The sequence below is a fragment of the Brassica rapa genome, chromosome A10 (genome assembly GCF_000309985.2).
Source record: "Brassica rapa cultivar Chiifu-401-42 chromosome A10, CAAS_Brap_v3.01, whole genome shotgun sequence".
Classification (NCBI taxonomy): domain Eukaryota; kingdom Viridiplantae; phylum Streptophyta; class Magnoliopsida; order Brassicales; family Brassicaceae; genus Brassica; species Brassica rapa.
The window spans coordinates 16521734-16535851 of record NC_024804.2 but is presented as its reverse complement, the minus strand read 5'-3'; the positions used below and the strand labels follow the sequence as shown (position 1 = coordinate 16535851).

The 14118-nt window shown below is 34.2% G+C and overlaps 3 protein-coding genes across 4 annotated transcripts; 1 reads left to right on the top strand and 2 right to left on the bottom strand.

The window, feature by feature from the left end:
• Positions 1-76: 76 nt before the first annotated feature.
• On the bottom strand, positions 77-1298 carry LOC103846416 (lamin-like protein). The gene is made up of 2 exons (XM_009123332.3): positions 1003-1298; positions 77-646 (listed from the first exon to the last, which is right to left on the bottom strand). The coding sequence occupies exons 1-2, from the start codon at positions 1175-1177 to the stop codon at positions 333-335; spliced, it is 489 nt and encodes a 162-aa protein (XP_009121580.1). The 5' UTR covers positions 1178-1298; the 3' UTR covers positions 77-332.
• Positions 1299-5100: 3802 nt separating this feature from the next.
• On the top strand, positions 5101-6878 carry LOC103846415 (tRNA (guanosine(18)-2'-O)-methyltransferase). Of its 2 annotated transcripts, none has more exons than XM_009123330.3 (4): positions 5101-5887; positions 6061-6214; positions 6291-6491; positions 6585-6878. In XM_009123330.3, exons 1-4 carry the CDS (start codon positions 5301-5303, stop codon positions 6720-6722), a joined length of 1080 nt encoding a protein of 359 aa, XP_009121578.1. In that variant the 5' UTR covers positions 5101-5300; the 3' UTR covers positions 6723-6878. The 2 variants fall into 2 exon arrangements, with proteins under 2 accessions (XP_009121578.1, XP_009121579.1); XM_009123331.3 differs by having other exon boundaries at positions 5105-5887; positions 6061-6199.
• A 21-nt stretch (positions 6879-6899) lies between these two features.
• LOC103846414 (probable ubiquitin conjugation factor E4) lies at positions 6900-12482 on the bottom strand. Its single transcript, XM_009123329.3, has 16 exons — positions 11343-12482; positions 10682-10886; positions 10389-10540; positions 10034-10301; positions 9622-9774; positions 9318-9521; positions 9119-9231; positions 8895-9009; positions 8650-8739; positions 8359-8562; positions 8186-8281; positions 7972-8094; positions 7795-7887; positions 7542-7706; positions 7355-7444; positions 6900-7269 (listed from the first exon to the last, which is right to left on the bottom strand). Exons 1-16 carry the CDS (start codon positions 12218-12220, stop codon positions 7093-7095), a joined length of 3126 nt encoding a protein of 1041 aa, XP_009121577.1. The 5' UTR covers positions 12221-12482; the 3' UTR covers positions 6900-7092.
• Between the last annotated feature and the right edge of the window lie 1636 nt (positions 12483-14118).

Sequence of the window (14118 nt, the reverse complement as noted above, 5' to 3'; positions counted from 1 at the left end):
CAGATACATTCACATGGAACAGATAAGCCAAAAAATACGTTAAAAATTATATTAAAACTTTTATGTTTTTTTTTTAATAATTTCATTCACACATGATCCAGATAATACACTCTTTTTGTTCAACATTTAATTTTCAGCAAATAAATCAAGTACATCCCTTTTTTAGACAATTGATTGAAAGATACGAAAAAAAAACAAAAGGTTACAAACCAAACATTACAAAAATAAACTTAACTGATTGGACTTTCTAGTTTAAATGCTTTCCCTGAAAAGAATTTTAGGTTTTTTTCTTACATCGGATTGGATCCAAAGAACTGTGAGATTGGTGTCACTTACCACATCCTTAACAGGGCAAACGGAATCATGAACTGAGCGAGACCTGTGACCACTGAAACTGATCCAATGTTCTTGACAGGTGCAGATTTTGGCGGAGGAGGAAGCTTCTCGACTTTAACAGCGAGCTTCATGCCGCCGTAACAGCCACCCTTTCCGTCTAGAAGATAGTAGTGTTTGGTCACGTTGAGAGGGACAACGTCTCTCCCAGCTCCACGTGTCCAGTTTACGAGAGGATGGTCGGAGTTGCAGTTTTCGTAGTCGGTCTTGTTTACTTCGAGAATGTTGTGTTGGTTTCTGTCGAACACAAAATCTAACAAAGAGACCATAAAACATAACATCATATCAGAAAAAGCAAAAAAAAAGGCCCATTATTTGAATTTTGAGCTAGAGTGGTAATGTCTGATTAAAGATTTCAAAGTGTGACAAAAAAATGTTACTGTTTATGGGAAACCAGATCTGGACCAATCAGGAAACATTTATGGGAAAAAAACAACAAAACTGATGAGCCTTAAATGGCATTGTTCGAAATTCAGAACATTGGTAAAAAGTTTGAAATCTTTTGAAATTATCACTAGAGTTAAAGCAAAGACCATTTAAAAGAAAAAAAAACAGATCTAATATAAACGAATACGAGAGAAATGTAGAGAAGAGAGAGAGAGAGCATACAGAGCCAGTCACCGAGGTAGAAATGCTTTCCCTGAGCCCATATGGTATAGTTAATGTTTGGATTCCAAAACTTGTTGTCTCCGACTGTATACTTCTTGGCCGTTACTTCCGGCAGCGGCATTGCCACTAGAAAAGCAAGTATCACCGCAGCAATCAGCACCGTCAATCTCGCCATTTTTTCTCTCTCTATTAGAACTCTTCTCTCTCTCTAGACTTGTGGGTTTAGTTGCGCAAATTGTGATTTAGAGGTGGACTGGTGGGGTTTTCATAGCCCATCTTTTTTCCTTTTCTTCAACTGCTGTTGCTGTATAATCATAAATAAATTAAATTATTTAAAAAAATACATGAACCATAACACTTTTAATAATCGTAAATAAATAATAATAATATAACCGCGTTTGTTGCGGAAGACTTGCTGCTTTAACCACTTTTGGCGCGCCACAAACGCGTCGCCAGTTTTTTTATTCAATGGAGTTGCGAGTTTTCTTTCTAATTAAATTTGCCTTGAAATTGAATTATTTGTATTATTTTCTGTTAATTTTAATGTTGTTGCATTTCGTATTGATCATATACTAAACGAATAGTCGAATACAGATGTTAGATGAGCTTTAAGTTTGCATAATTTAAATTAACAATTAAGGAGAGTTAAAAGAAAAAGAGCAAAAAAAGCCATAGTCAAGATTGAGCTGACAAAAGCTATCTATTCTATTAAAACAGCAGCATGACCAATTGATAAAATGTTGTGTCCAATTTAAAAATATAACTGCAATGAATTGATTAATAGAATATATTTTTATTTGTCATGATATGTTAATAACTGCAACGATCCATGTTTTTGTAACTGCACTCAACTGATTAAATAGAATATATTATTATTTATAGTGATGTAACTGCATTGAACCATATTTTTATAACGGCATCGAACTGAATATAAATGCATGAACTATTTGTACACTTCGTAAGTTGGAGTATTTTTACATTTATATCATTGACATATCTTTTTATAATGATATGTTAATTGTTTCTCATAATCTCGGTTAAAAAGTATAAAATGTAATTATTAAATTATACACTTTATATTTGTTAAGAAATACAAAAGAAAACACTTATAGTAGTTTTAATTTTTATATTCACCCCTAATATTACGAAAGAAAATATATACTCTTTTCGTTTCCAAAAGATCTATGGGAGTGATTGGTTGAGTTGTAACAAGTGACTTTAGTTTTAACTTTTATCTACAACCTCAAAAACCACCAATCATGCTTTATATTCGTTTTTAAAACTACAACCAAAAAATTAAAGCTACACCAAAAAAAAAATAAAAAAAAATAGCTATAAAAGTCTTATTTTCTAAAGCTCCATCTTTTTGGTTGTAGGAAATTTTAAAGCTACATCTTTTAAAGTTAAATACAAAAATCCTACAGACTAAATTCTAAAGTAAATTTTCTACAGTTACAGTCCAACCAATCACCCTCTATGTTTTAGTATTTTCACACCTTTTAATAAAACATATTAAAACTTAGCTATAAATACATAGTTTTTATAATTTATATTTCTTATATTTTTAAACCAATAAGATTTTAAGAAATACAATTAATTTTTTAAATTTCTCATTTTTAGTTGAAAAAAATTGCATTAAAAATATAGAATATGTATCTTTTTGAAACATTTTTTTATTTAGAATATAGATCTTTTAGGAACGGAGAGAGTACTATTTTCACCGATTATTACATCATAATATCTAACTATAATAAACTTTGATATATTTTTCAAAAATCATTATCACACTACATTACATATAACTTATATTTCAATCCAAAAAATTGAGACTGATTCAATCAGACATTAATTTAATCAAATTTGAAATATTCTACACAAACATTAAATTTATCGATTAACAAAGCACGTGATGTTAAAATAAAGTTTAATGGGGTTTAAGTGATTTTTTAATTGAAATAAATATTCATATAAACTCATTTAGTACAATAGGTTTTAAATAAGTTGTTCGATTAATTTTTTTGATTAAATATGATCTTACTTCAAGTTAGTGAAGACCATATTAATATATATATAAATGGTTGAAAACTTTAGAAATAAATTTTGAAAATAATTTCTGAAATGTGTACGGCACAAGTGTATAGTTATGCAACTTTACATATTTAATATAGTTACTAAAAAATATTAAATTAAATTAATATTAAACATGAATTTGATTAAAAACTCAAATAGAAAAAAATAAATTTCTCAAAAAAAAATTAAAACAAAAAAATATACACGCCCTTTCAAAGGGCGGGTTAGAAACTATTAATTATGTTAAAACTGTTTTTTGCTTTTTGATTTTTACACGAGTCTAACAATAATGGTATATATAATCAATACTATCAAATTAGGAACATGACCTACTCATAGGTGTGGTATAATTATTTTAATAAAATTATAAAAATCTTTTATTAATTATTTTAAAAAATATTATACAAAGAAAAACACAGATATAACTAAAAACACAAATATAAAAACTAAAAAATTTTAAAATATAAAACAAAAATATACCCGCCCTTTTAAGGGCGGGTCAAAATCTAGTATATGCTTAGTTCTAAATCCAGACATATCCAGAACATCACGCTGTATGTCTATAATTTTATTATTATTATTTATATATTCGTTTATGACTATTATAATGTTACTTTATTTCAATTTATCAGACACAGATTATACGCTTTTTGCATGTGATGTCGTGATGATATCTGGTTTCTCATGAACGTTCCACTCTTTTATTGTCGGCCTCTCAATCTCATTACTTGATTGGTTTTCCGATTCACAGATATATTGTATTCTAATATACAATATAACCAGAAAAGCGAACTTGAGTTTTCCTTAATGCGATTGGTTAAAGAGAAGATACTAACTATGTTAGAAAAATGTTTGTGAATATAACCGTTAACGTTGTTGTTGATGAGCTTTTCTATAAAGGTTAAAGAAAAAGCTAATCACTGATTTCGCGACATAATTACGAACTAGATTTTGACCCGCGCTTAAAAAGCGTGGATTTATTTTTAAAATCAAATAAATTCTATTGAAATCATTTTTTATAGATAATATATAGTTTGGGCATATTTATCCGGAAGTGCGAATCGAACCATACCAAACTAAAAACAAAAAAATCAATTGAACTGAATTTCATAAATAACCTAACAAATAATATATCTCTCGAATAACAAAATAAATAGAATTGAGAACCAAACAGATACCTGAATTTTAAAAATTTAAATAATATAGTTAAATATTGGATTAATGAAAACCTATTTATATATTTAAAGTTTGACAAAATCCAAAAACTTGTCATTAACCCGTGAACCAACACCGGTTGACCTGACAGAGACCCATAACAATCTTATAATATTTTTAAAATTTTGATTACATTTCAGATATACATTATAATAGTATATAAAACTGAATTAACTATTTGATCCGCGATTTTAAAGAGCGGAAATATGTTGTGACAAATTTTACTTTAACAAAAATAATGATATTTGTTCTTTGCGTTTTTATATTTACAATATTTTATATTCAAGAAATCATTTTATTAAAAATTAAAATAATAATTTTTTTGACAATATATTTTGAGGTGTATATTCATATTCTAAAGGTTTGAAATTTTTTGTTAGTATATTTTAAAAGTTGCAGACTTTTATATTCATATTTCTTGAAAATTAAATTTGTAATATTTTGTATACGCTAGAAAATAAATGAGGATATGTATTTAAAGAAACCAAATATTCCACATGTTAGGGTAGAAAATAAATGAGGACATGTTTTTAAAGAAACCAAATATTCCACATGTTATGCTAGAAAATTAAATGAAACAACATTAGCAAATTATTTCAATATATATGGTATAGTTAAAGAAAATAAGGGTAAGACAAAAAAAATATTAATGAATAGGTGCAACAATTGGACTCCTTCTCTTAGTATAGATGCACGCGCGCGAGCCCAAAACTCGCCAACAATTATGTAACTAGCCCACTTTAGCTTCAGGCCCAACTAAAAAGCCTCGTTTGGGCCCAGAATTAACAATCAGTGAAGCAACCAAACATTATCTTTGGTTGGTTTCATCAAGACAAGACAAGAGACACAACCAGTGGTCGTCGAATCGGACAGGATGTCTTCAGTTAGATCCTTCCTCGACTGTCTCTTTGCTCTGTAATTATCTTCTTTCAGTTCAGTATTCTCCAAGCTGAATCGAGCTCGCTCTCTAAATCTTCAAGCTTTGCAGCAAACACAGTAAGCTAAAACAACACATGAACTCCTGCAAAACCCTATTCCGCGCCTCCCTCTCTTCATCTCCACTCGTTCATCTCCCAAACCCTAATTCATCATCCATCACTCTCGTCTCCTTCCGCGCCTTCTCCGTTCTCCGTCCAAATTCATCTACACACAGCTTCGCACCACCTCGTTGCGCTCTTCATGAAGCTGCCTCTCTTCCAGTACTAGAAACCTTCACAGAGACTTCCCCTACAGATCTCACCGTGAGCGTCAAGGAACTTCTGACAACCAACCGCAATGACGCGTCGAGCATGATGAAGATGGAGCGGAGGAGCTCCTTCAGCGGCGACCGTAGTAGAGGATCTTCGTGGTTCCCTTACGAGGATAAATTCAGGTGCGGTGACGTGCACCTTAGCAGCCGCGAGGTGTTGGAGGCGGTGAGTCCTCACATGATGGAGGAGAGGTCGGAGAGGTTCAGGCGTGTGGTGGAGAATCGAAGCTTCTCGGTTTGTCTTGTCGTTGAAGGTCTGTCTGATATTGGAAACATCTCTGCTGCGTTTCGCTCAGCGGATGCGTTGGGGATTCAGTCCGTGCACGTTGTTGCATCCGACAGCTACAAAAGGTGCCTCCTCTGAGGTTTGGCAATTTTCTGTTTCAGCTAACTGTCAGATTCTTGAACTGTGCATTGACACTAAAGTGATTGGATAGAAACGAAAAATTGATACTTTGTTGTGGGATGAAAAATGTATAAACATTTGATTGCATTGTGTAATCTATGTGTGTATATGTGTTTAGGTATAGGAACAATCGACATGTGAGTATGGGGGCTGAGAAGTGGCTGGACATTGAGCTTTGGGACACACCTAAAGATTGTTTCAAAGTCTTGAAGTCTCGCGGTTACAGGATCGCCACAACTCATTTGGGAATGGACACGGTACAATCCTATAAGGTTTGTTTTGGTCTTTTTTTGTTGTCTCTAATCCTACTCTTGACACATTTTTTTGTTGTTGGTTAATATGTAATAGGTTTCTATTTACGACATGGACTGGTCACAACCAACAGCAATAGTTGTTGGAAACGAGGGGAGTGGAATAAGTGAAGAAGCGTTGGAGTTATCAGATCTGTATTGCAGTATTCCAATGAACGGGATGGTTGATTCGTTCAATGTCTCAGTGGCTGCTGGGATTTTGATGCACCACGCAGTCTGTGACAGAACCGCTCGTCTGGTAATAAACCAGCTGCAGAATCTTTTTTAAGTTAGCTTTCAGTTCAGTTCTGGTTTTGTGTTTTGAAGTAACATATTTTATGGGTTTGAACAGGGAAGTCATGGAGATCTGTCGGAACAAGAGAAAGAGATATTGATGGCTGAGTTTTCACTTCGCCACAGTAGAAGCTCACTTTTTATTGCTTCCGAGTTTGCTAAACGTAGACAACAACAACACTCTCCTACCGTCTAGTTTCCCAACACTCTAGTTTTACATTCCTATTTCAAATGTAACATTGGTTCTGTTTTTACGTCACCGTAACATTAGTACTGTTTTCTCTACCTCCATTTTTATTGATTGATAAATTTAATAAAAATACTGAATCATTGACATCTATTAAAATTTACATTATTTAAATACACTAGTAAAAACTTCAATTCAATTAATAAATGAAATTTTAATGTTAAAATAAGATTTTTATAATAAATTTGGAAGTATTTCAACTTAACACATCTAAGACAGGACAGGAAAATAAGCCACAATTCTAATCGAACAAAAGCCTAAGAAAGTAATAGAAACACTGTTGCCGTTATTATTTTTGTCCGTCTCTAGGAATACACAATTAATCGATTAACATATCACTGCTCGTAGTCTGTATCCTCTCCTTGTTGCTGCTATCTTCTCCACTTGATCGTTTCTTAGACTGATGCGTCCTCACAAACTCATCGATTCTCGCTTTCAAATCGATGTCCGGTATTAACATATCCGATGTCAAATGTGCCCGGTTAAACGGGTCGTGCTGCAGCAGAAGCAAGCATGATCAGATCAAAGCCAACCTTAAATGATGGCGATCAACTGTTTATATAAGTTGAATACTTGCTTACATTGTCGCTAAGAAGATGACGTTGAATGATGGCTCGATCAACTGTGGTTTTTGAGCTTGGGAGTATCACTGGATCTCTCATTAGCGTGCACTGCAAAATCAATATTGAAAAAAGAACAGGAACAGACATTAGAGTAGGATTACTGAAACAAGATCTAGTATCTCCGTCAAATTAGAGAGAATAATACCTGAATTGGGTCGAGGAACTCGTCCGGTATTTCACCAAGTGCAGCTTCAGCATCCATAGCTTCAGAAGCAGCAGCTTTGGCCTTTGTGCCCAACTCCATAAACTCTTGAATGATTCTTCCATCTTCGCCTATTCTCCGAAGAACATCTGCTCCTGCGTCGAATAGCTGCAAAAACAAGCACTTGTTTTGTTCAGTAGAGAGACAGGCAAGTCATGATGAAAGTGGATCCGGTTTAGGAGGAGGATATGATGACCTGTTCGTTATATGATCGTCCATCACTGGATATGGCACTGGGAAATATGTTTTCTGAGTCTCCTCTTGCGAGATTGACATATATACGAACAATCTTCAAAGTTCACCAGAGATTCCGTTAAGACTTTTTTTTCACACATGTTGGTGAGGAGTCCGAGTAAGAACAGTAATCACTAACCTGTTTAAGCAACTGTCTTGGACGGAACTCGTACTTCTCAGGATCTTTCAAGCTTAAAGACTTACGCTGTGGACCCACGAGTTGTAACAAGAAGTAATTAAGCATATTCGCAACCCTCTCAACCTGATAAGCAACACACAATTAAACTATTCAGTAAGAATTTTGGGTAATCAAATCGAGCAGGTAATAGTTTCAGGTATAGAGTCAGATTAACCATCTCAGGGAGTAGAAATGGGGCTGTGATCTCCTCAGATGTAAATGCAAGCATAGTCACATCCTCATTAGCCAGCTTCATGTCAATTCTAACAATCTGCAGAGCAAAATAAAACTCTTTGAGGCATTATGAACCGAGTCAGAAATAAGATATAATAAGTGTAATCCACTAACATTCTCCTGAGAGTGGAAGAGTCTCGTTCTATCCTGTCTCTCTTGCGCTGGTCTCTGCTCCCACTCTGCAGTATTTGACATCTCTGCCTCGATTTGTTTAATCTCGAGAATTTTGTTAAGACTTTCATCCAGAAGAAAGATGCTATCATTGACTAAGAAGTTTAAGAAGTTCAAGTACACGCCCTTCTCTTCCTCTTTTGCAATCTGTAAACAATCAAAGTTTGGTAACACTATAACACTGGCACATGATGATGGAAACTCAGAGCCATGGTAAGGACACTAAGAAATTACCCGTCTCCACGCATTTCGGTGACTAGGCACCTGCCAAAGATACTCTAGAAGCTCGGCAATGTTGTGGCGAATGTTGAACTTGTCATAGAACTGCATTTGGATCACTCGGTTTCAGTCACATTAAAAGCGAGAGCCAATGGCCATTCAGGTTTTTAAAGCTAACAAATTATGAAGTACTATGCAATAGAGAGGAGCATGTTAGTCCAGATATGTTATAGCCACTAAACAAAGTGTATTTCAATCACCTGAGTGTGAGAACCCGTGAACTCAATGTCAACATATAGTTTCAGTAAATTCCTGACAAGATACTCGAGCGATAACTGATGGCCTTCAAATAGAGTAGATGTAGCAGAAGAACCACTACAAAAAATGATTTGAGATTAGTGGACCGCGTGAATGCTATACTTACTAGCAACAGAAAATGAGGACTTTAAAGCTTTATTTCATGGGAAGAAAAATAGTAAAATACCTTGAACGTGGCATCCAGCAGTTCAGAACTTCAACCATCTTTGCTCTCAGATACGGGTTTCTAACATATTCTGGACTTGCCATGAACATTATTATGAAGTTCATAAAGTCATCCTACAGGAAAGAGAACAGCTATCATCAATGCAGGTACAAAAAAAAAATCTAACTTCTGCAGACGGATGCGATGAGACTAAACATACCAACAGCACCCCATCCAAAGCTTTGGGGATTCTTGAAGCAAATATCAGTAACTCCATGGCATCTTCAACAAAATGCTCCGGCATACAGGAGAATTCCATGGGACAAGTTGAAGGTAAAGGCATCTTAAAGCCACCAACAAGTCCAACTAACCAAACAATGACTAATCGATAGAAAGAGATAGCTCGCTGGATAAAGTCTCCGTCCTTCAAAACAGTATACAGATAAAAACAGCTATTACTATCATGTCCTCGGTCCAGATAAAACGCAAAAGATGTTCTCAGAGCAGAGAATATGATTACAAACCCTTAATATTTGAGCCTCATGGCAAAGCTTGTCCTGAGAATACAGCTCTAATTCTTTTTCCATTCTAGTTATGTCAAGTTCTAACTGTGGAGAGGGTGCCTGATCTCTCATGGCTTTTAATGTTGCAAGATTGTCTTCGCCTCTCGAGATGTCCTACGTAATGCGACAAAGATATAAGTGAAGAGCGGTACAATAACTATCTTCTGCAAATCCAGGCATTAACGACTACTATGTCACAATCTAAACGATATTAAGTTCATGTTTTATCTGCAATTCCTTCTTGGAATTACTGTCAAATGCTTTGTCCAGAATATATGTCAGCAACCAAGTTTAAATAAGAGGTATTTACAAGATAGTTTATCATAATTGTCTCTCCATGATATTTAAAGTTCGGGAAAAAAATGATGGTTACCTGAGAAAGATGTTTGAAGTCCGAGAGTGCTTTTAGGAGACCCAAATTGAGGACCCTTGCAGTCATAAAGAAGCATTCACAAATGAAAGTGTATTTTGTCGTTGACTTTGAATTTTGCCGTGAAGCATTACCGCTTGAACTTGTGGCTTCTTTGGATTGCAACAAGCGACTTTCATTCTCGTTTCCAGCGTCATTTCCTTTTGCCGTATTATCCTTGTCAATCCACTCAGAAACTTCCTCGGATGATGCATGGAGAGCAGTCAAGTCGCTGGTATAAATAATTACATACTATTATTCAGCATGAATATATAAAATTCAGTGCGGAGATGCCTATCCAATTATCTCGAGGCCATACCTTAATTTTAAGCGATTCCCATAGAATGCATATTTTGGATCGATCTTATCCCTTTTAGTAAAATGCGGGTCCAAAAATGGTTCACATAGCCGGAGCATGACTGCGCTGAGGTTGCAAAACATGCCTGAGCTAGCACAAGAAACTGGATCAACCTGTCATACACAACAGTATATTCAAGAGTGCCGGATTATGCAGAAAATAAAATTACCAACTTAATGAAACCGGGAGGAGACAAATAACAAGGTATGAATGAAGATCCGAAGCAAATATACATCCTACTTAGGGATGATCACCTGTATATGGGCTCTCGACGCATTTGCATTGATCACTTCCGAAAGAAACTGTAGAACACACTCACGTGTATCGGTGCTTTTAAGTAAAATCATCAGTACATCATGCAGCCCACTGTACAAAATATTCATAAAGTTTTTGATCGTAGAGAAGGATGACAACAAATCTGCAGGACGACGTTCCGATGCTCCAGAGAAACACTGCTGCCTGACATTCAGAAAAACAACATAGACATATATTAGCATTGCTGTAACAGGCAAAGAATAATTTCTGACGTATATCAAGAGAACCTTTGATTTGCATAATTTATCCTTGTCTAGTGTCAATGTTCAATTAACAGACTAGAGTCTTCAGTAAAGACCAGAAAAAATACTCAAAACAATTGATTTCATCCACACTATTCTAAAAAGGGTAAAAACTAACAGAGAGCTAACTATTTTTTGTAACCTAGTTTGTAACTATGCTGGATTTGTATAATCATATGCTTAGTTTATACATCACCTAACAATAACAGGGTCATCTTATAAAACAAAACATCTTGTTCTTTCCTTTTTTGACCAAGTCTCCACTTTGAGTAGAGTTAAACAACATTTCCTATTGTCCTAACAGTCTGGATAACTAAACAACCCCAAAGATTACAGAATTCTTAGCAATAAAACTCACCCAACATCAGGTTGACTCTTGAACAGAGTATTATCAGGCAATGCGCTAATATGAAAGAAAGGACCGAGAATGCTCGTCAACTCCATAGCTCGACCGTTCATATAAGCCCCACGCGGAACCCACCACTCATGACTAACCAAAGACTTAGCTCCAACAGGCAAGCTTACAAGATACTTAAGCGCCCTCAACGGCGGCTGGAAATCTCCAAGCACAGACACATTAATAACCGAAGACCTCAAATCCTCATACAACTCCTTGAGAATCAAATCCAAGTTATCAAAATCCGAGTCCTTGAAAAACTCATCCAAAAAACCAGGAGGACACTGAACACCACCACTACTACTCCCACCACCACCACCAAACATATCCAACGAGCCAGAACCAACCTCTGAGAAGATCAACGGAAGCAACGGAGACGCGTTCCTCCTCTTCTTCGCCTTCCTGGCATCATCCGATCCCCCAAACAACTCCGGATTCGCCAAGTGAATCCTGCAGTACGAAACCGCGAGCCTCCTCGCGTCCCTGGTGACGATCTCCATCTCCGATCTCAGATTCTTGTCCTTCATCGACTGGATCTTCTTGGACTCGTCGTAGGCGCGGCGGTAGCAGCCGATTAGGTACGGGAAAGGCGGCTCGGCGGCGGAGGAGGAGGAGGGGAAGTTGTTGTTGTTGCCGGAGAGGCGGTCGATGAGGACTCTCTCCATCAGGTCGCGGGAGAGGAGGAGGGGTTTCCCTTCGCTGAGAATCTCGGCGGCTGTCATCTCTAGGTAGACGACTCGAGGATCGGAGGCGGATTCGGTTAGGGTTACGTGGAGGATCTTGCGGAGGATTATGTCCTCGATTTCGGATGGAGATCTTTGGGGCTTGGTGGTCGACATTGAGGGTGTGATTGAATCGATAACGGAGACTCTGTGATGAATCAGTTCAGAGGACTATCTATTGAACTTAATCAAGTTTAGTTATTGTAAAAAAGGAAAAAAAAAACGAAATTAAAATTTGCGGAAGAAGAGAGAAGACATCGCTGAGATTATTGAAGATTAAGATAAATCCGAAGGATACGAAACTACTCTAAATACGATCTGTGGTCTCGTACTTGGTTGTTCTTTACTTGATCAAGGAAGGAATATTTTGTTTTCCAAACTTGTTAGCTAAGAAATAAATACAGTATTTATCATATTTGGGCTTTGGGTCTTCGGGCTGATCATTATGATTCTACAAATACACATTCCTCCATAAATATCACAATCATTTGCAAGCCTTGTTTGGAATTCAGATTGATTGATGATTGATGATCGATGATCGATTTACGGCCAATTTTTTCGTTTTCATTTAAATTTATCTTTTGAAAAAGATAAATAATCTTTGCATTTATGAATTTATTTCAATGTTTATTGATAATCATCAGACTTTCTAAATTAGTAATGGGAATTCGGCCAAAAAAAACCTCAACTTTACAGGAATTGCCAAAACAAACATGAACTTTGGGGCAGAACAAAAAAACACCAAACTTTCATTGATTTTAGAATTAATTAACAATGTTTTCGCTGACTTGCCAATTTAGCACGCCGTCAACAAATTTAACAGAAATATTTGACGTCGTTTATTGTTGACGTTAAGTGAAACGACGTCGTTTTCAAATAAGATGAAACGATGTCGTTTTACACGATTTGAAATTAAAAATATGTAAACACCTGGATTCGAACCCAGGTTGGTTGGTCAAATAGAAAGGTATTTTACCACTGGACTACTGACACTTTCAATGTACTTACTAACATGTTTACTTTTATTTGGTACATATTAAATATAAAAAATTCTCTAAAAACTTAATAAGATCTTTAAAATTCCAAAAAATTAAAAAATAAAGAAGATTTTTATAAAATTAATTTAGAAATTAAAATTAAAAATAAAATTTTATTTTTCTTTTAAAAAATAAAAACTCTTCCAAAACTTTCTAAAAACTTAAAAAGATCTTTAAAATTCCAAAAAATTGAAAAAATAAAGAAATTTTTATAAAATTAATTTTGAAATTAAAATAGAAAATAAAATTTTATTTTTTCTTTTCAAAAAAATAAAAAATCTTCCAAAATTTTCAATTTTTTTAATACATTTGCTAAAAGTTGAAATTAATTATACACACATAAAAAGTTGATAATTCTAACTTTAATTTTTTGCATTTTATTATAATTTTAAAAAATTTGGATTTTTTTTTTAAAAAATGAAAATTTTGGAATTGTTTTTGATTTTTTAAAGAAAAACAAATATTTAATTTTAATTCAAAATTATTTTTATGAAATTTTTGGAAGATTTTTTTATTTTTTTTAAAGAAAAATAATTTTTTTATTTTTTTTAAAGAAAAATAAAATTTTATTTTCAATTTTAATTTCAAAATTTATGTTATAAAAAATTTCTTTATTTTTTCAATTTTTTGGAATTTAAAGTTCGTTTTAATTTTTTAGAAAATTTTGGAAGAATTTTTATTTTTTAAAAAGAAAAAAATTTATTTTCAATTTTAATTTCAAAATTAATTTTATAAAAATCTTCTTTATTTTTTTAATTTTTTTGGAATTTTAAAGATCTTATTAAGTTTTTAGAGAATTTTTTATATTTAATATGTACCAAATAAAAGTAAACATGTTAGTAAGTACACTAAAAGTGCTAGTAGCCCAGTGGTAAAATACCTTCCTATTTGACCAACCAACCTAGGTTCGAATCCAGGGGTTTACATATTTTTAATTTCAAATCGTGTAAAACGACGTCGTTTCATCTCATTTGAAAA